Source organism: Scyliorhinus torazame, chromosome 5, assembly GCF_047496885.1.
Source record: "Scyliorhinus torazame isolate Kashiwa2021f chromosome 5, sScyTor2.1, whole genome shotgun sequence".
NCBI classification, from domain to species: domain Eukaryota; kingdom Metazoa; phylum Chordata; class Chondrichthyes; order Carcharhiniformes; family Scyliorhinidae; genus Scyliorhinus; species Scyliorhinus torazame.
The window spans coordinates 68,689,674-68,717,159 of NC_092711.1; the positions used below are offsets into that span (position 1 = coordinate 68,689,674).

Below are 27,486 nucleotides of genomic sequence, written 5' to 3' on the forward strand. Positions count from 1 at the left end.
AGGCAATTGGTGTCCAATGTAAGAAGGTTGCTAATTGTGATTGTGATGCCCCCAGAAGGTCGGGAGGTGGAGGTAGTGGTCGCAATGGATGCAGAAAAGACTTTTGATCGAGTAGAATGGGAATATTGTGGGAGGTGCTGGGACGGTTCGGATATGGACGGGGCATTATTGACTGGGTCAGGTTTCCATTTCAGGCTCCTGTGGCGAGCGTACGGACGAATAGGACGACATCGGACTATTTTAGGCTACACCGGGAGACGAGGCAGGGGTGTCCCCTCTCCCCACTGTTATTCGCGCCAGCTATAGAGCCGCTGGCAATTGCGCTGAGAGCCTCAAGGGGCTGGAAGGGGTTGATCCGGGGGGAGTGGAACACAGAGTCTCACTTTATGCAGACGACCTGCTTCTCTATGTGTCAGACCCAGAGGGGGTTATGGAAGAAATCATGATGATTCTAGGGGAATTTGGCCGGTTCTCAAGGTACAAACTAAATATGGGGAAAAGCGAGATGTTTGCGATCCAGGCAAGGGGACAGGAGAGGCGATTGGGAAAGTTTTAGGTATCTAGGCATCCAAGTGGCACGGGAATGGGAACAGTTACACAAACTTAATCTAGCCCGTCTGGTGTACCAAACAAAGGACGGTTTTCGGAGGTGGGACGTGCTCCCACTGTCACTAGCTGGGAGGGTACAGACGGTGAAGATGACGGTCCTTCCGAGATTCCTGTTTGTGTTCCAGTGTCTCCCCATCTTTATTCCGCGCTCCTTCTACAAACGGGTTAACAAAGTTACCACCGGCTTTGTATGGGGCTGGTTTAGCACGCTGGGCTAAATCACTGGCTTTTAAAGCAAACCAAGGCAGGCTAGCAGCACGGTTCAATTCCCGTACCAGCCTCCCCGAACAGGCGCCGGAATGTGGCAACTAGGGGCTTTTCACAGTAACTTCATTTGAAGCCGACTTGTGACACTAAGCAATTTTCATTTCATTTTGTATGGGCGGGCAAGACGCCGTGAGTAAAAAAGGGGATGATTGAGCGGAGCCGGGGAGAGGGCAGGCTGGTGCTGCCAAACTTCAGTAACTATTATTGGGCGGCGAATATAGCCATGATCAGGAGGTGGGTGAGGGTCGGCATGGCGCGTATGGAGGCACCAGTTTGGGTGCACTGATAACGCACCTCTGCCGTTCCCGCCGGCACGGCACTCCAGCCCTGTGGTGGTGGCAGCCCTGAGAGTCTGGGCGCAGTGGAAGAGGCATGTGGGAGCGGAGGGTGCATCGGTCTGGGCCCCAATCTGTAATAACCGCCGGTTTGCCTCGGGAAAGATGGACCGGGGGTTTCGGAGATGGCTGAGAGCAGGAATTGAGATGATGGGGGATATGTTTACAGAGGGGAACTTTCCTACCTTGAGGGAGCTGGAGGAGAAATTTGGATTGGCGAGGGGAAACAAATAAAGGTACCTGCAGGTGCGGGACGTCCTACCTAGGCAGGTCTCAACCTTCCCGCTCCGACCACCAAAGGGGATTCAGGACAGGGTAGTTTCCAGAGTGAGGGTGGGAGAAGTGAAGGTCTCCGACATCTATAAGGAGCTCATGGGGGTCAGAGAACATGCAGACCGAGGAGCTGAAGCGCAAATGGGAGGAGTTAGGAGGAGAGATAGAGGATGGTCTCTGGGCGGATGTATTGAGTAGAGTCAATGCAACCACAACATGTGCCAGGCTCAGCCTGAGACAGTGCAAGGTCGTTCACCATGCTCAAATGACAGTGGCCCGAATGAGGGTGTTCTTTGGTGTAGAAGACAGGTGTGCAAGGTGTGCGGGGGGTGGGGGCAGCGAACCATGTCCATATGTTCTGGACATGCCCAAAGCTCAGGGGATTCTGGCAGGAGTTTGCAGACGTCATGTCCAAAGCATTGAAAACAAGGATGGTGATGAGTCCAGAGGTGACGATTTTAGGGGTGTCGGAAGATCCGGGAATCCAGGAGGAGAAAGAGGCAGATGTTCTGGCCTTTGCTTACCTGGTAGCCCGGAGACGGATACTATTAGCTTGGAGGGACTCAAAGCCCCCGAAATTGGAGACCTGGCTATCGGACATGGCTAGCTTTCTCTGTCTGGAGAAAATCAAGTTTGCCTTGAGAGGGTCACTGTTAGGGTTCGCCCGGAGGTGGCAACCGTTCATCGACTTCTTTGCAGAAAATTAATCGTCAGCAGAAGGGGAAGTGGGGGTTAGTTTAGTTTAGAGTAGGGGGTTAATACAGGTGGGACCTGTAAGGGGGTAACAGACTTTATTTTGCACTGTGTTTATAGACTTATGTATATTGTTTATTTTGGCGTTGTTGTAAAACCAAAAAGTACCTCAATAAAATGTTTATTAAATAAAAAGTCTAAATCATTCATATATAACACACAAAGCATGGAATCTTGTCCTGAACAATCCAGAAATCCACTGGAAAGTCTTCCAGTCATTCCCCTTTGCTTCCTGCTGCTCCAGCTGATGACATTTCCAGCGTAATGGAAGTGCCCTGGTTTTCCCACATGGAACTGGATGTGCATTAGTTATTTCATCATTAACTGACTTAAGTAAATAAACATAAGATTCAAACAAATAGGGCCGTACAGTAACGCAGCAGTTAGCACTGCGGCCTCACGCCGTTGAAGTCCCAGGTTCGATCCCGGCTCTGGGTCACTCTCCGTGTGAAGTTTGCACATTCTCCCCGTGTTTGCGTGCGTTTCGTCCCCACACCCAAAGATGCGCAGGCGAGGTGGATTGGCCATGCTAAACTGTTCCTGAATTGGAAAAAATAAATTGGGTACTCTAAATTTATATCAAAAAAGAATAAAACAAATAAAGATTCATCATGTCCTCGCCAATCAGTTTTTTCCATTATCCTGAAGTAACCTTATTTTTATAGGGAGTTAAGTGAAGTGTGTTCCCAACCCCTCGTTATCTAAATTTCCATTCACCATTTTTCTGTCCACCTGACCCAGTCCATGGCTTTCTCCCTCATCGTCTAAAACACATCAGCAACTTTTGTATAATCCTGGTGCATACATTTCAGTCTAAATCATTGATATATACCGGAAAACTGTGGAGCCCCACTGGAACAGATGTCCAGGCGTCATTCAGTCCTGAATGTGACCAACAGCAGCAACAACAGCTGAATCCGAACCCTGCTGTTGCCCAGTGAACTTGCTGATGTCTGTGCAGGTTGTTTGACTGAGTGAATCTCCTCCCACACACGGAGCAGTTAAACAGCCTCTCCCCAGTACCGCTCCCACATGTGGGCCACACGGTAGCACAGTGGTCCGCACTGTTGCTTCACAGCTCCAGGTTCCCAGGTTTGATTCCCGGCTTGGGTCACTGTCTGCGCGTTGCCCCAGTGTCTGCGTGGGTTTCCTCCGGGTGCTCCGGTTTCCCCCACTGTCCAAAGATATATGGATTTGCCATGCTAAATTGCCCTTAAGTTTCCAAAAAGGTGAGGTAGGGTTATGGGTTAGGTTGGAGGTATGGGCTTAAGTCGGGTGCTCTTTCCAAGGGCTGGTGCACTCGATGGGCCGAATGCCCTCCTTCTGCACTGTAAATTCTATGATTCTGTTTCAGTGTGAACTCGCTGGTGTTTCAGCAGATTCGGTTTACTTTTAAATCTTTTTTTAGTCGGAACATTTAAAAGGTCTCTGATCAGTGTGAACAACTTGGTGCCTAGTCAGGTTGGATGACTGAGTGAATTTCTTGTCACACACGGGGCAAGTGTACGGTCTCTGCCCAGTGTGAACTCGCTGGTGTTGCAGAAGGTTGGATGAACATGTGAATCCCTTCCCACACACAGAGCAGGTGAATGGCCTCTCCCCAGTGTGAGTGCGTTGATGTAACAGTAAATCCTTTCTGCTTTTAAAGTTCTTCTCGCAGTCAGCACATTTAAAAGGTCTCTGATCAGTATGAACAAGTTGGTGTCTCAGGAGGATTGATGACTGAGTGAATCCCTTGCCACACACTGAGCAGGTGAATGGCCTCTCCCCAGAGTGAGTGCGTTGGTGCAACAGTAAATTATTTCTGCTTTTAAAGCTCTTCTCACAGTCAGCACATTTAAACGGTCTCTGGTCAGTATGAACATGCTGGTGTGCGATGAGATTGGATGATTTAGAAAATCCCTTCCGACACACGGAGCAGGTGAATGGCCTTTCCCCAGTGTGAATACGTCGGTGAGTTTCCAATTCAGATGGGTAATTGAATCCCATCCCACAGTCCCCACAGTTCCACGGTTTCTCCATGGTTATTGACAGGTTATCAGGTGTAGGTGGGATCCAGATTTGCCGTCACTATCAGATCAGCCGTGATGTTATTAAATGGTGGAACAGGCTCACGGAGCTGAATGTCCTATTGCTGCTTCTTGATTCCTATGGTGTGAATGTCCTTGTCTCTCCAACTTGGATCATCAGTTGAAGCCAGAGTACGGTTTCTCCTTGATGTAAATGCTGCAATTTGATTTCATGCTGTGTGATTGGTTAAAGCTCAGTTCCAGCTAACTGTGGAAAATTACTCAGATGTCTGTGTCTCGGTGCTTTTCCCAATCACAGTGATTTTTGAAATTTTTTCCGAAAGACAAAACGGACAAACATTTCTCCTTCCACGTTGAAAGGCCAGTCCTGATGAATCAAGTGACTGTCAGATCTCAACATGATGTTTGCATCTGCAAATATTCTGTAAAAGGAAATTACATTGAATTACTGTGAATATATAAGACACAAACAGTCCATTCTCTCACAGATTCTATCAATACTCGGCACACGTCTCAGACTGTCACACCGATCAAATCTCAGCCTTTCAGCTGATTTTCGATTCCATTTTCTCTCATGTGCTTGTCCCGTTTCCTTTTGAAAACATCTCAGCACTTTCCTCAGCTCATTTCCATGGTAATGTGTTGCACATTCTAAACCTCTGATGAATAAATTTGTCCGTATTGCCCTCTTGGATTTATTCGTAACTATCTTGTATTTATGACTTGTTGTTTATTGATGGTCCCTGGTTTTGGACTCTCTCACATCGCCCCTCTCCAAACTACTGATAATTTAAAAGATTTATAGGTCACTGCTTAATTTGTTGTTGTCGATAGAAAAAGGGCCCACTCCATTTAATCTTTCCTGAGAGCTGTAATCTCTCGTTACAAAAGCCATCACTGTCAGTCTAGGATAGAAATTCTGAACAGGCAATTCTAGTTTCTCTGGAACTTTTTTCCTCTCTTGCTCCCCCAAAGCTGTCAATCCCAGTCCCACACACTCTCCCTCCTCCCTGGGCTGAAATCCAAACCCATCTGCACCATTTTCTTCCTCCACTCCCAGTTTTCTCCCTCCCTCTCCTCTGCCTGGGTTCAGTTCTCCAGCTCCTGTCTGCAGACTGACAATAAAATCAATGGGTCTTATTGGGGTTTGGAGCCTCCAGCGGGTGTTTGTGAATCCTCCCCGCCCACCTGCCAGGGTTTCCTTCCTTGCCAGAGATCAGAGTCCTCATTGATTTAAGTAAAAAGTGGAAGCTCTTATTTCTTTTCCCCCTCCCCCATCCTCTGATGTGAACCATCCTCCAGTGTCTGAAGCAGGATGGTGCCCGTTAACCTGGGCCTGTTCCCGGGAGGGAGAAGCTCCGCAGCTGCAAACCATGGAGCTGACAATGATTGTGAAGGGTTTGCTCGAGCTCACAATGCCCGGGGACTGATTGACGGCGGGTTCGGACCAATAGGAAGAGGGGGCGGGGCTGGAGGACCGAACGAGAGCAGTTGGTCCTCCAACCAATCAGAGTGAATGGGAGGCCACTTGCGCCTGTCTCGGGGTAAAGTACAAGCAGCTTTCGCCGGTTCAACTGTTGTATCCGACCTTCGTCTCCGGGGCTTCGGGCTACACGGAGTGTTTATGAAGTCGCCCGACCCATGAACCGGCTCCATCCCTCCCTCATCACTCACCGAGCGGGATCTGATCAGTGGACGATTTCCACCCAACCGCGCGAATCCTGAGTTGTCATCGGCACTGCGCATGCTCCAATTCACGTGGTGACCGGGGCTCAGCCCCGCCCTCATTCACTCCGATGGGTGGGAGGATCCGCAGCAACTCGGTCCTCCAGGCCCACCCCTCTCTTCCTATTGGTCCTGAGCTGCCGTCAATCACTCCCTGGGCATTGTGAGCTGGAGCATGCGCAGTGCCGATGGTGGACTCGGCCGGGCGGTTTCACTGAAACCCGGTGGAGGCTTCAAACACCAATAAGAAGTTTCCGGGCCCGGGTTTGCATCGAGCGGCGGGACAGCTGCGGCCTGTTCCTGGTGACAGGCCTGAGTTAACGGCCGCCGTCTTAATAGAGGCTGCAAACCCGCAGGGGGCAAAACATCAGAGATAGAGTTTGTTGTGAAACCAATGGGATGTAAAACAGGAGGTCAGGGTTACAGTCAACAACAACAACTTCTATTTATATAACACCTTTAACATCATAAATCATCCCAGTCAACTTCACAGGAACATTATAAAACAAAGTGAGACACCCAGACACAAAAGGAGGTCAAAGAGGTGAGTTTTACAAAGAGCCTGAAAGGAGGTAAGGGGAGGTGGAGATGGAGAGGTTTAGGGAGGGAATTCAGTGCTTGGGGCCGAGGGAACTTAAAACCATGGCGGAGTAATTAGAATCGGGGGTGTACAAGAGTCCAGGATCAGAACTGTACAGATATCTCAGGGGGTTGTGGAGCTGGAGGAGATGACAAGACACAGGGAGAGATGAGGCCATGGAGGGATTTGAAAACAAACTGAGAATTGACTGGGAGCAAATGCAAGTTCGGAGCACAGGGATCATAGGGGAAAGGAACTTGCTGTGAATTAAGACATGTGTAGCAGACTTTTGGATGGCTTTACTTTTACAAAGGTAGAATGTGGGAGAGCAGCCAGGTGTGTAATGGAATTGTCGAATCGGGAGGTGACGAAGGCTTGGCCGAGGTTTCAGCCCCAGGCGCACAAACACAGGAGAGAGGCTGGATAATGTAACGCAGGTGGTAACGGGCAGTCTTAGTGATAGCACAGACAGGAGTCCAAAGATGTGCAGGTTCGGTGGATTGGCCAATCTAAATTGCCTCAGTGTCCAACAAGGTTAGGTGGGGTTACTGGGTTATGGGATAGGGTGGATGTGTGGGCTCAGGTAGGCAGCCTTCAGGACATGCGACAATGCAGTATCGCCAAGCAGAAACTGATAGCCAAGTTCCGCACGCATGGGTACAGCCTCAACCGGGATCTTGGATTCATTCACCCCCCCACCATCTGGCCTGGGCTTGCAAAATCCTACCAACTGTTCACGCTTGAGACAATTCACATATCTTTAATCTGTGATTATCCCTCTCTCCAGTTGCACCGTCTGAGCCTGTAAACATTTAATTACCTACAAAGACTCGCATTCAAAGTATCATCTTGCATCATTGAATTTGTCTATATATGTGTTTGCGGAACCCACCTCTTCATTCACCCGAGGAAGGAGCTGCGCTCTGAAAGCTAGTGATTCAACACAAACCTGTTGGACTTTAACCTGGTGTTGTAAGACTTCTTACTGTGCCCACCCCAGTCCAATGCCGGCATCTCCACATCTAGACTAGTAAAGCAGAGAATCAGGCTGAAGCTCTGTGGACCGGAGTTCCACATGGCAAATCAACTCAGCAACCCAATTCAAGGGCAATTCAGGATGGGTGTAAATGAATAATGAAAATGTCAATCATGTAACTTTTCCACACACGGAAATGAATGGGGTTTGATAATGTTTCTGTGCGGTTTTAAACCGAGGGCCTTTAAGCAAACATGATAATCACTACACTACAGAAACAGGGAACAGCGCTTAGTGCACTGAATAGTAAACAGTGCGTCCTTATTGCACTGAAGAACCTTCTATTGTGGGAGTACAATTTGACTGAAAATTAGGCAATTGGCGGAGAAATTGATCTGACATTAGAATCATAAAATGCCACAGCACATTAGAAAACCATTCACAACTAACACGTGTCAACTTTGACTGTGATTCCTGCCATTCTCCATCACAGTATTTTGCAGGGTATCATTTGGAACTTGGCGGGTGTAAGGTAATGCATTTGTTTAATTATTGAACAATAAATAACAATGATACAACTTATCTGCAAATTTAGATGAGTAACATCAATAATGTTTTGAATAATAATAATATGGGACATTTGGTGCGTGAGGGGAACGTGTTAACCAGTACACTAAAAAAACAGCTGATTGGCAATGAGCCTATTGTACTGGTGTTTTGACAATATGTTGTGTTATCTGTAAAAATGATAAAAGTCGAATAAAAATATAGATTGAAAAAGAGCAAATCGATTAGTCTCAATGTCCTCTCTTTCTGTGATCTTGAAGTTTTACCTATTCCAATTATTCTTCCAATTTGCTTTTGAAAAAGGGGTTTCTGCTGAATTCTTGCTCAGTTTGATTTAATGAGAACGTTCCCTTGGTCCAATGACCAGAAGATTTGGACATGAAGATGGAGTCGGTTATAAACAACAACAAAGACAAAGAAAATTACAGCACAGGAACAGGCCCTTCGTCCCTCCCAGCCTGCGCCGATCCAGATCCTTTATCTTAACCGGTCTTCTATTTTCCAAGGATCTACTTACCTCTGTTCCCCGCCCGTTCATAAAGCTGTCTAGATGCATCTTAAATGATACTATCGTGCCCGCCTCTACCACCTCCGCTGGCAAGGCATTCCAGGCACCAGGCACCCACCACCCTCTGCGTAAAAAACTTTCCACGCAAATCTCCCTTAAACTTTCCCCCTCTCACCTTGAAATCGTGACCCCTTGTAATTGACTCAATCAGGTCCCCCCTCAACCTCCATCTTCCAACAAAAACAATCCTAATCTACTCAACCTTTCTTCATAGCTAGCACCCTCCATACCAGACAACATCCTGGTGAACCTCCTCTGCACCCTCTCTAAAACATCCACACCCTTCTGGTAATGTGGCGACCATAACTGCACGCAGTATTCCAAATGTGGCCTAACCAAAGTCCTATACAACTGTAACATGACCTGCCGACTCTTGTACTCAATACCCCGTCCGATGAAGGCAAGCATGCTGTATGCCTTCTTGACCACTCTATCGACCTGTGTTGCCACCTTCAGGGTACAATGGATCTGAACTCCCAGATCTCTCTGTACATCAATTTTCCCCAGGACTCTTCCATTGACCGTATAGTCCGCTCTTGAATTAGATCTTCCAAAATGCATCACCTCACATTTGCCTGGATTGAACTCCATCTGCCATTTCTCTGCCCAACTCTCCAATCTATCTATATTTTGCTGTATTCTCTGACAGTCCTCCTTGCTTTCTGCAACTCCACCAATCTTAGTATCATCTGCAAACTTGCTAATCAGACCACTATACCTTTGTCCAGATAATTTATGTATGTCACAAACAACAGTGGTCCGAGCACGGATCCCTGTGGAACACCACTAGTCACCTTTCTCCATTTTGAGACACTCCCTTCCACCACTACTCTCTGACTCCTGTTGCCCAGCCAGTTCTTTATCCACCTAGCTAGTACACCCTGAATCCCATACGACTTCACTTTTTCCATCAACCTGCCATGGGAAACTTTATCAAACGCTTTACTGAAGTCCATGTATATGACATGGACAGCCCTTCCCTCATCAATTAACTTTGTCACTTCCTCAAAGAATTCTATTAGGTTTGTAAGACATGACCTTCCCTGCACAAAACCATGCTGCCTTTAACCGAAAAGTCTATTTTCTTCCAAATGTGAACAGATCCTATCTCTCAGTATTTTCTCCAACAGTTTGCCTACCACTGACGTCAAGCTCACAGGTCTATAATTCCCTGGATTATCCCTGCTACCCTTCTTAAACAAAGGGACAACATTAGCAATTCTCCAGTCCTCCAGGACATCACCCATTCTCAAGGATGCTGCAGAGATATCTGTTAAGGCCCCAGCTATTTCGTCCCTCGCTTCCTTCAGTAACATGGGATAGATCCTATCTGGACCTGGGGACTTGTCCGCCTTAATGCCTTTTAGAATACCCCAAACTTCCCCCTTCCTTATGCTGACTTGATCTAGAGTATTTAAACATCCATCCCTAGCCTCAACATCCGCCATGTCCCTCTCCTTGGGAAATATCGATGCAAAGTACTCATTTAGAATCTCTCCCATTTCCTCTGACTCCACGCATAAATTCCCTCTTTTGTCTTTGAGTGGGCCAATCCTTTCTCTAGTTACCCTCTTGCTCCTTATATACAAATAAAAGGCTTTGGGATTTTCCTTAACCCTGTTAGCCAAAGATATTTCATGATCCCTTTTAGCCCTCTTTATTGCGCGTTTGAGATTTGTCCTACTTTCCCGATATTCCTCCAAAGCTTCATCAGTTTTAAGTCACCTAGATCTTATGTATGCTTCCTTTTTCATCTTAGCTAGTCTCACAATTCCACCCATCATCCATGGTTCCCTAATCTTGCCATTTCTATCCCTCATTTTCACAGGGACATGTCTGTCCTGCACTCTAATCAACCTTTCCTTATAAGACTCCCACATTTCAAATGTGGATTTACCCTTAAACAGCTGCTCCCAATCCACATTCCCTAGCTCCTGCCGAATTTTGTTATACTTGGCCTTTCCCCAATTTAGCACTCTTCCTTTAGGACCACTCTCGTCTTTCTCCATGAGTATTCTAAAACTTACGGAATTGTGATCGCTAATCCCAAAGTAATCACCGACTGAAACTTCAACCACCTGTCCGGGATCATTCCCCAATACCAGGTCCAGTATGGCCCCTTTCCGAGTTGGACTATTTACATACTGCTCTAAAAAACTCTCCTGGATGCTCCTTACAAAGTCTGCTCCATCTACGCCTCCAACACTACATGAGTCCCATTCAATGTTGGGGAAGTTAAAATCTCCCATCACGACCACCCTATTGCTCCTACATTTTTCTATAATCGGACTACATATTTGTACCTCTACTTCACGCTCGCTTTTGGGAGGCCTGTAGTAAAGTCCCAACAATGTTACTGCACCCTTCCTATTTCTTAGCTCTACCCATATTGCCTCAGTGCTCGAATCCTCCAACGTGCCCTCCTTAATCACAGCTGTGATATCATCTCTGACCAGTAATGCAACTCCACCCCTTTTACCTCCCTCTCTATCCCTCCTGAAGCATCTATACCCTGGGATATTTAGTTGCCAGTCTTGCCCTTCCCTCAACCAAGTCTCAGTAATACCAATAACATTTACGATATAAACATTATGTAATCATGCAATTGGTTTCATATTGCATTTACAAAAGTGGATTTTTCTGCTAAAGCATCTTGTTATTATTTCTGAGTTGATAACAGAATCTAATTACATTTCATCTACATCCTGTTTACAGAGTCTGTCTATTAGAGAGGGATTTGTGAAGCTTAGCAAAGCCTTCTCGAGATCACTTTGCTGAAGTAGTTTACTTTATTAGATTTCAAATGAATTATGAAATGTAGAAATGTCCGTCCAGCAAATATTTCCTCTCATTCTTATGTTCTTTCAAAAACATCAAACAATTTTACTCAGTATTTGTTCCATTACTCAAAACTTGATATTATTTGATATTTATGTCCTCATCTGAAATTGAGACTCTCTGAAATATACAACCTTGAATTGCAAACATGACTGACAAAGAAAATAAATCGAGTCACTGGGTAATATAAGTTCTGTTGAGTTCATTTGAGATTGGCCACGTCAGTTTTTAAACACAATCAAATATCTTCACAGGTAGGAGATTAAAGAATGATAAGTTTATGATATTTGACCCTCTTTGTTCTGGGTATGAAACATTCCGCAGCCTAAATCCCGTTCATGTTCATGAAAGGAGGGGTGACAGCAAATCCACACTGAGCCTGGATTTCCTCATTTCCCTGAGTGGCTTTTCCTGTTTCTCTACCACAAAGCCCGATTTTCAAAAAGGTGTTTTAGTTAAATCTCTATTTCCTCTAATTCAGTTAGAGTATCATTTGTCTCTGTCTGTATGAGTACACATTATTAGATATGTTTCAGATGGTGATTAAAAATGTTAATCTACATCCATAAATCCATTAAATTCTCTAGTGGACTGAACAAACTGAGAATATCCGAACTGTGTCAAAATAGGATCATCTTTTTCTGATCTTTGCTTCTTCAATATTCACTACCCCGACATCTCTGAATGATGTTTTACGCCGAGGAGGCCAAATATATATCTAATATATGGGATTCAGATGACATGCAGAAACAAACACGTTATCCAAACTTCCTCAAACTAAGCGAGAAGTATTCAATGTTCCTGCCCAGTTTTGAACAGAGGACCTTTCACGAGTTAGACGAACATGATAACACTACACTACAGAAACAGGCAGCAGCGGAGCAGCCAATGGACCTGTGCTATGTTCAACTGCAGGGTCTTGCTGCAGCTTCTGATGGTTGGGCTGAGAGGCCATGTCACTTATTACTCTCCTCTACCTTCCCCACATGTTTATTTCTGGCAACTTATTTTCATTTCTTCCATCGATCTGTTTTTCCCCCACCATTGTCCCCCCTTCGACAATCTGCCCCCTGTTCCTAGTCTTCCTTTCACTCACTGCTTACTTTTATTCTGACGTTAAGATCCTAATCTCTTAACGTGCCACTATCAGCACTGTTCTTCGCCGTTATTACCCCCATTTACATTCCCTTTTTCTTTCTGTCCAAGTCATGTTAGTCATTCTCCACCTATCGCTGGCGCTCTATCCAGCCCCACATCTCCATGAACCCCCTGCCCTCCCGCCCCATCCACTGTCCACCCACAATAGTCTAAATCTGACCCTATTTGCAGTTCTCCAGCTTTGACAAAGAGTCATCCAGACTCAAAACGTCAGTTGCCATCAGACCTGCTGAGATTGTCCAGTATTTTCTGTTTTTGTTTCCGATTGAAGCATCCGCAGTAAGTTGCATTTGTTACAATTAGACATGATAGAGACAGTTATTATGTTCATCTGCATCTGTAAAGACATTAAATTCTGTTGTAGTTGAATAAACTGCTAATATTGGAACTGTGTCAAAGCAGGAAAATCTATCATCTCACTGCTTCTTGAAAATGCAGCACTTCAGACTTTGCTGAAGCAACTTTTGTGGCTGATGTGAGACTAAATCTCCTATTCCTCTCACATACGAGATTCAGGTAATATTCAGGGACAAACGGATGTTGTGGAAAGTTTTCCTCAGACTAAATGAGAAGCATTTAATGCTTCTGCCAGTTTCAAACCGGGGATCTTTCACGTGTTAGGTGATTGTGATAACCCCTACTCTACAGAGCTGGCTGCACAGGACCCAATGGACCTGTGCAACGTTCAACTGCACAGTCTTGCTGCAGCTTTCAATGGGCAGCACATGTGGCTAGCACTGTGGCTTCACAGCACCAGAGTCCCAGGTTCGATTCCCTGCTGGGTCACTATCTGTGCGGAGAATGCACGTTTTCCCCGTGTGTGCGTGGGTTTTCTCCCTGTGCTCCGGATTCCTCCCACAGTCCAAAGATGTGCAGGTTAGGTGGATTGGCCATGATAAATTGCCCTTAATGTCCACAAAGGTTAGGAGGGGTTATTGGGTTATGGGATAGGGTGGAAGTGAGGGCTTAACTGGGTCGGTGCAGCCTCGATGGGTCGAATGGCCTTCTTCTGCACTGTATGTTCTATGTTCTAATGGTTCAGCTGAGAGGCCGTGTCACTGATTACATGAAGACAACTGTTTCTTTAAAACAGATGTCTCAACTTGTAAGACCGTAAGATATAAAACTGATATTGAACTTCAGCATTTGTTCAGTAAATATCTAATGGAATAATGCTCTCTGTTCAATCATTAATGCATCATTCTTATGTTCCTACAGAAACCTTCCCCCAATTTTACTCAATATTTGTTTCATTATTCAATGTTGAACCTCAGATATTTATTTGTTATATGACTTCATTTTGAATTGAATAGCTCTCGAGTCTTCACCCTAAATAACTCTGAAATATACACCATTGAATTGAACACATTACTGACCAAGAAAAGAAAGTGCGTCACTGGGTAAAAGAAATCCCATGAATCTTTGTTAAGATTGACCCCAGGCAGCTTTTAAACAAAGTCAAATATCGTTAAATGGAAGAGAATTGAAAATTATGTGTTGCATATATTTGACCCCCCTGTGTTTTGCTGTGAAACATTCTGCAGCCTAAATACCGTTCATGTATAAGAAAGGAGGGGTGACAGCAAATCCGCACTGAGCCTGGATTTCCTCATCTCCCTGAGTGGCTTTTCCTGTCTATCATTAAAGGCCGAATTTTTCAAAAAAGTGGTTCAGTTAAATCTCTGTCATTTCCTCGAATTAAGTTACAGTATCGTTTGTGTCTGTCTACATGAGCATACATTACAAGTAGATATGTTTTGTACAGTGATTAAAATATTAATCTACGTCGACAAAGCCGTTAAATTCTTTTGTGAACTGAACAAACTGCCAAGATCCGCACTTTGTTTTTTCATGTATGGAACGATCTGTCTGGACTGTACGCAGAACAATACTTTTCACTTTACCTCGGTACACGTGACAATAAATCAAACCAATCAAAGAGACAGTTTGTTACTCGTCTTCAAATTGAACAATGAGTCTTCTTTAAAATTATTAATTCATGGGAGGTGGGCGTCACTGGCTGGGCCAGCATTTACTGCTCATTCCAATTGCCCTTGAACTGCGTGTCTTGTGAGGCTATTTCAGAGGGCACTTACAAATCAACCACAACATTGCTGTGGATCTGGAGTCATGTGTAGGCCAGGCCACATAAGGAGAGCAGATTTCTTGAAGGATATTAGTGAACCAGATGAGTTTTCACAACAATCAAGAGTGTTATCATTAGACTTTTAATTTGAGACTTTTAATCAATTTCAGCATCTGTCATAGGCAGATTCGATCCCAGAACCCTAGAGCATTAACCAGAGTCTCTGGATTATTCACCCAGTAACAATACCATTACTCCAATGCCTAGCCCACATATTCTTGGCAGAATATGATGTCTCGTGTTGTGTTCTGTGATCTTGTCTTGCAATGATTCTACAGAACTGCTGGTGAATTAGCCAGAACGATGATTTATTGATGTACACGTGGTAAGGTAACGATCAGAATGCTATACAGACTAAGTTATCACAGAGTTACATTAGACTCTCTTGGAACTACCCTGATGTGCGACTGGCCTCGTGTATGCCTGACAACCTTCTGCTGGTAGCCGGATGTCACCTGACTGATGCCCGACGCCAACTACTGGTGGGAGGTCACACTGCTGAGTACATGTAATATTATATACAGGCTTATCACCACACCTCGTAACTTCTCAAAATTATAGAGTAATTAATTTTTTCAAACAAATTCTGATAGCTCTGCAGTTTCTGGAAACATTTTGGTTGATCGTGTTATTTTTTAAAATAAAGATCTAGTCTTTGCAATATAATTACCCAATACACCAATTCACGAATCATAATCAATGTTCACTACTGAATAAACTTCAATTTAATTGTTGTTTTTTGCGATGAAATCAATACATAGTTAATATAGAAAAGGTACAGAAGGTGAAATGGCTGCAGAAAGGCATATGTTAGAGGTATAAAAGGGCTTCCTTGACCTTATTACTAAGACCAGTGAATACACAATGAAAATAACAATTTACGGGCAGCAAAGCTGCGCAATGGTTAGCACTGCTGCCTCATGGCGCAGATGTTCTAGGTTCGATCCCGACCTTGGGTCACTGCCATGTGGAGTTTGCACATTCTTCCCGTGGTTTTGTTGGTTTCACCCCCACAACCCAAAGATGTGCAGGGTAGGTGGATTGGCCACGCTAAATTGTTCCTTAATGTGAAAAAATCAATTGGGTACTCTTTAAAAAAAAAAAATTAATAATGAAAATAACAATTTCAAAACTAAATGTGATTACACAAGTACGTGCTTAGTTTCCTACATTACAACAGTGAATATATTTCAAAAGTACTCCATTGGCTTTAAAACACTTTAGGAGGTCCAGTGGTAGTGAGAGGTTTTATAGAAATGTACTTTTGTTCTAATTGTCTGCAAACAAGGATATATTACACTTGGTGGCCTCACCAACTATTGATAAAGTCTTAATTTTGTGCAATAACCACGTCATTGACACCATTTTGAATACTCTGTGAACCTCCAGATACACCATATGCATAATTATTAGTTGTAAAACACAGCGGGTTGTTGTGATTTGGAATGCACTGTCTATAAACGGTGCCAGAATTTCATTGGACCGTAACTTCCAAAAGGGAATTTGGTACATTCTGAAAAAGAGAACAAAACAGTTGAACTCTGGGATTAAATGGGTCGCTGTCCAAAGAGCTGGCACAGGAGAAATGGGCCAAATAGACTCCTCTGTGCTCCAGGAGCCTTGTGTACATGTAAAGGGAGTGGGAACAACCTGGAACCTACTGCCTAGGAGGGTAGGAGATGCAGAAATGAGGGAAGGATTTCAATAGGAAATTGGACAGGCACTGAGAGAAATAAACCCACAGGGATTTAGGGAACGAACGGGGCAATGGACAGACTGGCTTCCTCCACAGGGAGCCGACAGGGTCCCAAAGGGCTGAATGGCCCCATTCCCCACCCTCCAGATGCTGTGATCTCAGGAGAGAAATTCAGCTGCTCCAGTCACTCCAACTCACTGGAGTCCCTCATCTCTGGTGCCATTCTCGTAAATGTTCTCGACACTGTCTCTAAGAACTTCACATCTTTCCTAAAGTGTGAGGCCCATATATAGGGTTCCATTCCAGAGGGATAGAATTGAAAAGTATGGAGGAAATGTTCAACTTGTTTAAAATGATGGTTCGAATACACTAGGAGCTCTGTCAACATTGATGATCTCCATTTAGAAAAAGGAAATAGAGGCACTGGATAAGGTGCAACAAAGATTCATAATATACAGAACTGAGAGCATTTAACACTCAGGAAAGGCTGGGGCTGCTTTTCTCTGGAAAAGAGAAGACTGATGGGTGACCTGATGGAAGTCTTTCAGATTATGAAGGGATTCAATAATCCAATAGGAATTTCAATAGAAACCTCTTTACCCAGCGAGTGGTGAGAATGTGGAACTCACTCCCACAGCGAGTGGTTGAGATGAACAGCATGAATCCATTGAATGTGAAGCTAGATACATACATGAGGGAGAAAGGAACAGAAGGAGATGCTGATGGGTGGGGGGGGGGGGGGGGGGGGGGGGGGGAAAGAGAGAGAGAGAGAGAGAGAGAGAGAGAGAGAGAGAGAATTATAGAGGGGTGGGTGGAGGATCATGTGGAGCATAAATACTGACACAGACCATGGCTACCCTCAGCCGGTATGGGAATTTAACCTGTGCCGTTTGTGTCACTCAGCACGAACCAGCCATCCAGCCAACTGAGCTAACCGATCCCCGTATAAATCTGTAATAATTCCATAAATATTAATGATATTTCTGTCTCACACCATACTATTTAATGTAGTTTCCCAGTGCACCTCAGACAACTTGCCCCTCATACCCTAATAATTTTCTTCTGTGAGAAGCACCAAGATAAATTAAACAAAAGAACCATGTAAGCACCACAGCCCATCTTCATGGCAATGTGGCATGATTTTGGGGGTTTCCAAACAGAAATGGTAATGAAACATCTTCTAACCTCCAAACACCTTTTCACTCTTTGATCCTTGTGAAATGTGAAACCAGATATTCGCAAGAAGGCTCAGAGTGAATCAGACCACTGGAAACGAAGCCATGAGACCAGCCAGTTCAGCAGAAAGAAACTCTCTGACCATCCCCATTGACCAACAGAATGAACAAATGCAGTCCTGGATGTAATTGAGAACAGAAACAATAACAGCAGAATCCAATCCCTGTAATCAGACAGGGCGTTGGAGGGATACAAGATAGCCAGGAGGGAACTGAAGAAAGGGATTAGGAGAGCTAAGAGGGCATGAACAATCTTTGGCGGGTCGGATCAAGGAAAAACCCAAGGCCTTATACGCATATGTGAGAAATATGAGAATGACTAGAGCGAGGGTATGTCCGATCAAGGACAGTAGCGGGAGATTGTGTATTGAATCTGAAGAGATAGGAGAGGTCTCGAACAAGTACTTTTCTTCTGTATTTACAAATGAGAGGGGCCATTTTGTTGGAGAGGACAGTGTGAAACAGACTGGTAAGCTCGAGGAAATACTTGTTAGGAAGGAAGATGTGTTGGGCATTTTGAAAAACTTGAGGATAGACAAGTCCCCCTGGGGGGCCTGACGGGATATATCCAAGGATTCTATGGGAAGCAAGAGATGAAATTGCAGAGCCGTTGGCAATGATCTTTTCGTCCTCACTGTCAACAGGGGTGGTACCAGGGGATTGGAGAGTGGCGAATGTCGTGCCCCTGTTCAAAAAAGGGACTAGGGATAACCCTGGGAATTACAGGCCAGTTAGTCTTACTTCGGTGGTAGGCAAAGTAATGGAAAGGGTACTGAAGAACAGGATTTCTGAGCATCTGGAAAGACACTTCTTGATTAGGGATCGTCAGCACGGAGTTGTGAGGGGTAGGTCTTGCCTTACAAGTCTTATTGAATTCTTTGAGGAGGTGACCAAGCATATGGATGAAGGTAAAGCAGTGGGTGTAGTGTACATGGATTTTAGTAAGGCATTTGATAAGGTTCCCTATGGTAGGCTTCTGCAGAAAGTAAGGAAGCATGGGATAGTGGGAAATTTGGCCAGTTGGACAACGAACTGGCTAACCGATAGAAGTCAGAGAGTGGTGGCGGATGGCAAATATTCAGCCTGGATCCCAGTTACCAGTGGCGTACCGCAGGGATCAGTTCTGGGTCCTCTGCTGTTTGTGATTTTCATTAATGACTTGGACGAGGGAGTTGAAGGGTGGGTCAGTAAATTTGCAGACGATACGAAGATTGGTGGAGTTGTGGATAGTGAGGAGGGCTGTTGTCGGCTGCAAAAGACATAGATAGGATGCAGAGCTGTGCTGAGAAGTGGCAGGTGAAGTTTAACCCTGAAAAGTGTGATTTTGGAAGGACAAATATGAATGCGGAATACAGGGTTAACGGTAGAGTTCTTGGCAATGTGGAGGAGCAGAGAGATCTTGGGGTCTATGTTCATACATCTTTGAAAGTTGCCACTCAAGTGGATAGAGCTGTGAAGAAGGCCTATGGGGTGTGGCGTTCATTAACAAAGGGATTGAATTTAAGAGCCGTGAGGTGATGATGCAGCTGTACAAAACTTTGATAAGGCCACATTTGGAGTACGGTGTACAGTTCTGGTTGCCTCCTTTTAGGAAGGATGTGGAAGCTTTGGAAAAGGTGCAAAGGAGATTTACCAGGATGTTGCCTGGAATGGAGAGTAGGTCTTACGAGGAAAGGTTGAGGGTGCCAGGGCGTTTCTCATTAGAATGGAGAAGGATGAGGGGCGACTTGATTGAGGTTTATAAGATGATCAGGGGAATAGATAGAGTAGAGTCAGAGACTTTTTCCCCGGGTGGAACAAACCATTACAAAGGGACATAATTTAAGATGAATGGTGGAAAAATAGGAGGGATGTCAGAGGTAGGTTCTTTACCCAGAGTAGTGGGGGCATGGAATGCACTGCCTGTGGAAGTAGTTGAGTCGGAAACATTAGGGACCTTCAAGCAGCTATTGGATAGGTACATGGATTACGGTAAAATGATAGTGTAGATTTTTTTTGTTCTTAAGGGCAGCACGGTAGCATTGTGGATAGCACAATTGCTTCACAGCTCCAGGGTCCCAGGTTCGATTCCGGCTTGGGTCACTGTCTGTGTGAGTCTGCACATCCTCCCCGTGTGTGCGTGGGTTTCCTCCGGGTGCTCCGGTTTCCTCCCACAGTCCAAAGATGTGCAGGTTAGGTGGATTGGCCATGATAAATTACCCTTAGTGTCCAAAATCGCCCTTAGTGTTGGGTGGAGGTGTTGACCTTGGGTGCGGGCTCTTTCCAAGAGCCGGTGCAGACTCAATAGGCCGAGTGGCCTCCTTCTGCACTGTAAATTCAATGACAATCTAGGATTAATCTAGGACACAGGTTCGGCACAACATCGTGGGCCGAAGGGCCTGTTCGGTGCTGTATTTTTCTATGTTCTATGTTCTAATCAGTCGTGAACTTGCTGGTGTCTCAGGAAGTGCGATGAATTACAAAATCCCTTCGCACATTGAGAGCAGGTGAACGGCCTCTCCCCAGTATGAACTCCCTGGTGTGATTGCAGACGGCATAACCGAGTGAATCACGCAAATAGAGGTAAACATCTTTGAGTTATGGGGGTGACACCCACGCAGACACTTGGAGAACGTGTCTCCACACGGACAGTGACCTGGGGCCAGGATTGAACACTGGTCCTCAGCTCTGTGGGACCGCAGTGCTACCCACTGCGTCACCTTACGATTTAGATGAGGGAACAATATGCAATATCTCCAAATTTGCAGATGACACAAGTTGCTTGAGCTGTGAGGAGGTTGCAGAGATCCTTCAGTGTGATTTGCACAAGTTGAGTGAGTGGGAAAGTGAATGGCAGATACAGTATAATTTGGAGAAATGTGAGGTTATCCAGTTTTGTAGCAAAACGAGAAGGCAGGCTATTATCTGAATTGTCATAAATTAGGAGAGGGCAATGTGCAACGAGTCCTGGGTATGTTGGTACCCAGTCACTGAAGGAAAGCGTGCAGCTACAGCAGGCGGTAAAGAAGGCAAATGATGTGTGAGCCTTCATTGCGAGCGGATTATCTTGCTGTCATTATACAGGGCCTTGGCGAGGCCATACCTTGAATATTGTATGCAGTTTTGATCTCCTTATCTTGAAGAAGGATGTTCTTGCTCTAGAGGGAGTGCAGCGAAGGTTTACCAGACTGATTCCTGGGATGGTGGGACTGACGTATGAGAGATTGACTCAGTTAGGATTGTATTCGCTGGAGTTCAGAATAACGGGGGGGACCTCATAGAAACCTATAATATTCTAACAGGACTTGACAGGGTAGCTGCAGGAAAGATTTTCCCGATGGTGGGAGTGTACAGAACCAGAGGTCGCAGTCTGAGGATACGGGGTAGACCATTTAGGCAGAGATGAGTAATTTCTTCATCAGAGAGTGGTGAGCCTGTGGAATTTGTTACCACAGAAAATAGTTGAGGCCAATACATTGTATGTTTTCAGGAATCAGGAAACAGTTAGATATGGCACTTAGAGCGAAGGGAATCAAAGGATATGGAGGGGAAAGCGGGATTAGGCTACTGAGTTGGATGATAAGCCATGATCATAATGAATGGCGGAGCAGGCGCGAAGGGCCAAATGGTCTCTTCCTGCTCCTATTTTCTATGTTTCTATGTAATCCCTTCCCACACTAAGAGCAGGTGAATGGCTTCTCCCCAGTGTGAACTCGCTGGTGTGTATGCAGGTTAAGTTGGCACCCCTGATGATGGAGATATTTGAGGTGGCGAGAGGGAAGGGGATGTTACCACAAACCTTGGGGCAGGCATCGGTTTCCCTGTTGCTTAAAAACGATAAGGATCCGATGGAATGTGGGTTGTTTAGGCCCATATCACTTTTAAACGTGAACGCAAAGGTATTAGCGAAGGTACTGGCAGGTAGGCAGGAGGAGTGCCTCCTGAAGGTGATAGGTGAAGATCAGACGGGGTTTGTGAGAGTGAAGCAGCTCTTTTCAAAAGTTAAGAGGGTATTCAACGTGGTTAGGGCACTGGTGGAGGGGAAGGAAACAGGTGGTTGTGGCAGTGGACGCCGAGAAAGCATTTGACCGAGTAGAACGGGGGCACTTGTTAGCAGTTCTGGAGCAGTTTGGGATTGGTCCACGATTTGTGGACTGGGTAAAGCTACTGTATAAGGAGCCGGAGCCAGTGTCCGCACAAAAAACATCAGCTCGAGAGATGTTTCTCTCCATTGTGGGACTAGGCAGGGATGTCCTATGTCCCCTCCTGCTGTTTGCACTTGCGATTGAAATGAAATGAAAATCGCTTATTGTCACAAGTTGACTTCAATGAAGTTACTGTGAAAAGCCCCTAGTCGCCACATTCCGGCGCCTGTTCGGGGAGGCTGGTACGGGCAAATCACCATTGGCCATCGCGTTAAGAGGTTTGGGGGTATGGAAAGGGATAGTGCGGGGGGAGTGAATAGAGCACAGGGTGCCCTTGTATGCCGATGACTTATTATATGTGTCGGAACCGAGTGTGTCAAGAGGGGGAATATAGGAGCTGCTTCAGTGTTTGGGTCTTTCTCGGGGTACAAATTAGATCTAGACAAGAGTGAGTATTTTGTGGTGTTTCGGCCAGGGGTGTGGGGCTGCCATTCCGTAGGGCAGGGGTTCACTATAGATATCAGGGTGTGCAGGTTGCTCGGGATTGGAGGGAGGGGGGGGGGGGGGGGGTCACTGGAGGGTTGGTTAAAATGAACATGTTGCCGCGATTTCGGTTTATTTTCCAATGCCTGCTGATTTTCCTGCCAAAAGTGTTTTTGGAGAATTTTAAGGAATAATTTCCTACAAGTGGAAACATCTTCTCCATGTCCACTCTACCCAGGCCTCGCAGTATCCTGTAGGTTTTAATAAGATACCCCCATATCGTTCTAAACTCCAACGAGTACAGACCCAGAGTCCTCAACCACTCCTCATATGACAAGCTCCATTCCAGGGATCATTCTTGTAAACCTCCTCTGGACCCTTTCCAAGGCCAACACATCCTTCCTTAGATACGGGGCCCAAAACTGCTCTCAATACTCCAAATGGGGTCTGATCAGAGCGTGATATAGCCTCAGAAGTACATCCCTGCTCTTGTATTCTAGCTCACTCGACCTGAATACATTGCATTTGCCTTCCTAACTGCCGACTGAACCTGCACATTAAACTTCTTTTAAAATTTGGAGTACCCAATTAATTTTTTCCAATTAAGGGGAAGTTTAGCGTGGCCAATCCACCTACCCTGCACATTTTTGGGTTGTGGGGGCGAAACCCACGCAAACACGGGCAGAATGTGCAAACTCCACACGGACAGTGACCCAGAGCCGGGATCGAACCTGGGACCTCGGCGCTGTGAGGCTACAGTGCACCTGCACGTTAACCTGAAGAAAGTCTTGAACAAGGACTCCCAAGTCCCTTTGTGCTTGTGATTTCCTCAGCATTTTCCCATTTAGAAAACAGTCTATGCCTCCATTTCGCCTTCCAAAGTCCATTACCTCACATTTTTCCACATTGTATTCCATCTGCCACTTCTTTGCCCACTCTCCTAGCCTTGCTCAGCATTGCTTCTTTTTCTAATCACTTTAAATGAATGACCTCGGTTTATAATTTTGCCCTAAATATGACTTGCTAGATCAAACATTTATTGCAGATCCTTAGTTATAATGTGGTCAAGTGTCTTTCCATTTGAGAACTGCTCAATAAAGTTATTAGAATTATTTGTAGCTAGGGCAGCACGTGGAGCAGTGGTTAGCAGTGGGACTACATGGCTGAGGACCCAGGTTGGAATCCTGCCCCTGGGTCACTGTCTGTGTGGAGTTTGCACATTCTCCCCATGTCTGCATGGGTTTCACCCCCACATCAAAGATGTGCAGGTTAGGTGGATTGGCCAGGCTAAATTGCCCCTTAATTGGAAAACATAATAATATTAATTGGGTATTCTGAATTTATTTTTTAAAAAAGGATTATTTGTAGCTTCCCCACCAATCAGTTTTTTCCATTATCCTGAAGTGACCGTATTTTTATCAGGAGTTAACTGAAGTGTGTTCCTAACCTCTCATTATCTAAATTTCCATTTACCATTTTTCTGTCCATCTGACCCAGTCGATGGCTTTCTCCCTCATTGTCTAAAACACATGAGAACATTTTGTATAATCGTGGTGCATACATTTAAGTCTAAATCATTGATATATACCGGAAACTGTGGAGCCCCACTGGAACAGACGTCCAGGCATCATTCAATCCTCGATGTGACTAACAGCAGCAACAACAGCTGAATTCAAACCCTGCTCTTGTCTGTGAACTTGCTGATGTCTGAGCAGGTTGTTTGACTGAGCGAATCTCCTCCCACGCACGGAGCTGTTAAAAAGCCTCTGCCCAGTATCGCTCCCATGTTTGGGCCACACGGTAGCAGTCATTAGCACTGTTGCTTAACAGCTCCAGGGTCCCAGGATTGATTCCCGGCTTGGTTCACTGTCTATGCGGAGTTTGCACATTCTCCCCGTGTCTGCGTGGGTTTCCTCCAGGTGCTCCGGTTTCCTCCCACAGGCCAAAAATGTGTAGATTAGGTGGATTGGCCATGCTAAATTGCCCTTAGTGTCCAAAAAGGTTAGGTGGGGTTATGGGTTAGGTTGGAGGTATGGGCTTAAGTAAGGTGCTCTTTCCAAGGGCCGGTGCACTCGATGGGCCGAATGCCCTCCTTCTGCACTGTAAATTCTATGATTCTGTTTCCGTGTGAACTCGCTGGTGTTTCAGCAGATTCGGTTTACTTTTAAATCTCTTTTCACAGTCGGAACATTTAAAAGGTCTCTGATCAGTGTGAACAACTTGGTGTCTAATAAGGTGGGATGACTGAGTGAATTTCACGTTACACACAGTACAAGTGTACGGTCTCTGTCCAGTGTGAACTCGCTGGTGGATCAGAAGGTTGGATGAACATGTGAATCTCTTCTCACACATGGAGCAGGTGAACGGCCTTTCCCCAGTGTGAGTGCGTTGATGTATCAGTAAATCCTTTCTGCTTTTAAAGCTCTTCTGACAGTCAGCACATTTAAACGGTCTCTGGTCAGAGTGGACCTGATGGTGATACCGGAGGTTTGATAAAGCATTAAATCCCTTCCCACACATGGAACAGGTGAATGGCCTCTCCCCAGTGTGAGTGCGTTGATGTGTCAATAAATCCTTTCTGCTTTTAAAGCTCTTTTCACAGTCAGCACATTTAAACGGTCTCTGGTCAGTATGAACAAGTTGGTGTGCCAGGAGGTGTGATGACAGAGTGAATTCCTTCCCACACATGGAGCAGGTGAACGGCCTCTCCCCAGTGTGAATATGTCGATGTCTCAGTAAATCCTTTCTGCTTTTAAAGTTCTTCTCACAGTCAGAACATTTAAACGGTCTCTGATCAGAGTGGACCTGATGGTGAGTCCGGAGGTATGATAAAGCATTAAATCCCTTCCCACACACGGAGCAGATGAACAGCCATTCCCCAGTGTGAGTGCGTTTGTGTGTCAGTAAATTACTTCTGCTTTTAAAGCTCTTCTCACAATCTGCACATTTAAACGGTCTCTGGTCACTGTGAACATGCTGGTGTGTGATGAGGTGTGATAACTGAGTGAATCCCTTCCGACACACGGAGCAGGTGAATGGCCTTTCCCCAGTGTGAATACGTCGATGAGTTTCCAATTCAGATGGGTAATTGAATCCCATCCCACAGTCCCCACATTTCCACGGTTTCTCCATGGTTATCGACAAGTTATCAGGTGCAGGTGGGATGCAGATTTGGGGTCACTATCTGATCAGCCGTGATGTTATTAAATGGCTAAATGTCCAATTGCTGCTTCTTGATTCCTTTGGTGCGAATGTTCTTATGTCTCTCCAAGTTGGATCATCAGTTGAAGCCCGAGTCCGGTGTCTCCCTCATGTAAATGCTGACATTTCTTTTCATGCTGTGTGATTGGTTGAAACTCAGTTCCAGCTAACTGTGGAAAATTACATAGATGTCTGTGTCTTGGTGCTTTTCCAATCAGTGATTTGTAATTTTTTTCCCGAAAGACAAAACAGACAAACATTTCTCCTTCCACGTTGAAAGGCCGGTCCTGATGAATCAAGTGACTCTGTCAGATCTCAACATGATGTTTGCACCTGTATTATTCTGTAAAAGGAGGTTACGTTGAATTATTGTGAATATGTAAGACACAAACAGGCCATTCTGTCACAGATTCTGCTGCTGTCCATACTCTGCACACATCTGTCACACCTATCAAATCTCAGCCTTTCAGCTGATTTTCGATTCCATTTTCTCTCATGTGCTTGTCCCGTTTCCTTTTGAAAACATCTCAGCATTTTCCTCAACTCCTTTCCATGGTAATGAGTTGCACATTCTGAACCTGTGATAAATAATTTTGTCCGTATTGTCCCCTTGGATTTATTCGTAACTATCTTGTATTTATGACTTGTTGTGTATTGATGGTCCCTGGTTTTGGACTCTCTCACATCGCCCCTCTCTAAACTACTGATAATTGAAAAAATTTCTATCAGGTCACTGCTTAATTTGTTGTTTTTGATAGAAAAAATGCCCCACTCCATTTAATCTTTCCTGAGAGCCGCAATCTCTCATTTTACAAAAGTCATCACTGTCAATGCAGGATAGAAATTGCAAAGAAACAAACCTTTCTGTTGGGTTGAGTTTGTTGTGTGCATACTCTCCAATTCTAACCCCCTGTAAAAGTTTACAAAAGCCATCACTGCCAGTCAAGGATAGAACGGGCAGCACGGTAGCACAGTTGCTTCACAGCTACAGGGTCCCAGGTTCGATTCCCCACTGGGTCACTGTCTGTGCAGAGCTTGCACGTTCTCCCCGTGTCTGCGTGGGTTTCCTCTGGGTGCTCCGGTTTCCTCCCAAAGTGCAAAGATGTGCAGGATAGGTGGAATGATTGTGAAGGAGTTGCTCCAGCTCACAATGCCCGGGGATTGACGGCAGGTTCGGGCCAATAAGAAGAAGGGGCGGGGCTGGAGGACGAACGAGAGCGGCTGGTCCTCCAACCAAACAGAGTGAATGGGAGGCGGAGCAAACGCCGGGGCTCTCGCCCTCCGCATGCGCCCGGCCGCACACTTCGCCCACTCGGGCCTGTCTCCGGGAAAAGCCCGAGCAGCTTTCGCCGGCTGAACTGCCGTATCCGACCTTCGTATTTGGGGCCAACATGGAGTGTTTATGAAGTTTCCCCATCCGTTCATCGCCTCCATTCCTCCCTCTTGACTTACCGGGCGCGATGTGAGGAGTTCCACCCAACCGCTTCAGTCCTGAGCTATAATCGGCACTGCGCATGCTCCAGATCACGTGGGAGACCGGGCTCAGCCCTGCCCCTCATTCACTCCGATTGGTTGGAGCAGCTGCACCGATCGGTCCTTCAGACCCGCCCCTCTTGTCCTATTGGACCAGAGCTGCCGTCAATCATTCCCAGGGCCTGGTGAGCTGGAGCACGCGCAGTGCCGATGCTGGACTCGGCCGGGAGGTTTCACTGAAACCCGGTGGAGGCTCCAAACACCAATAAGAAGTTTCCGGGCCCGGGTTTGCATCGAGCGGGTGGGACAGCTGTGGCCGGCTCCCGGTGACAGGCCTGAGTTAACGGCTGCCGTCTTTATAGAGGCTGCAAACCCGCAGGGGGCAAAACATCAGAGACAGAGTTTGTTGTGAAACCAATGGGATGTAAATCAGGAGGTCAGGGTTACAG

At 45.7% G+C, this 27,486-nt stretch overlaps 1 protein-coding gene across 6 annotated transcripts; it reads right to left on the reverse strand.

The window, feature by feature from the left end:
* Window positions 1-2,342: 2,342 nt before the first annotated feature.
* LOC140418254 (uncharacterized) lies at window positions 2,343-27,090 on the reverse strand. Of its 6 annotated transcripts, none has more exons than XR_011944893.1 (3): window positions 5,942-5,999; window positions 3,070-4,689; window positions 2,343-2,777 (listed from the first exon to the last, which is right to left on the reverse strand). XR_011944893.1 is itself a non-coding variant. In XM_072501698.1 (3 exons), exon 2 carries the CDS (start codon window positions 25,493-25,495, stop codon window positions 24,473-24,475), a length of 1,023 nt encoding a protein of 340 aa, XP_072357799.1. In that variant the 5' UTR covers window positions 25,496-25,907; window positions 27,017-27,078; the 3' UTR covers window positions 15,113-15,886; window positions 23,952-24,472. The 6 variants fall into 6 exon arrangements, 2 of the variants coding, with proteins under 2 accessions (XP_072357800.1, XP_072357799.1); XM_072501698.1 differs by lacking the exons at window positions 2,343-2,777; window positions 3,070-4,689; window positions 5,942-5,999 and adding exons at window positions 15,113-15,886; window positions 23,952-25,907; window positions 27,017-27,078; XR_011944891.1 differs by lacking the exon at window positions 5,942-5,999 and adding an exon at window positions 27,017-27,090 and having other exon boundaries at window positions 2,343-4,689.
* Between the last annotated feature and the right edge of the window lie 396 nt (window positions 27,091-27,486).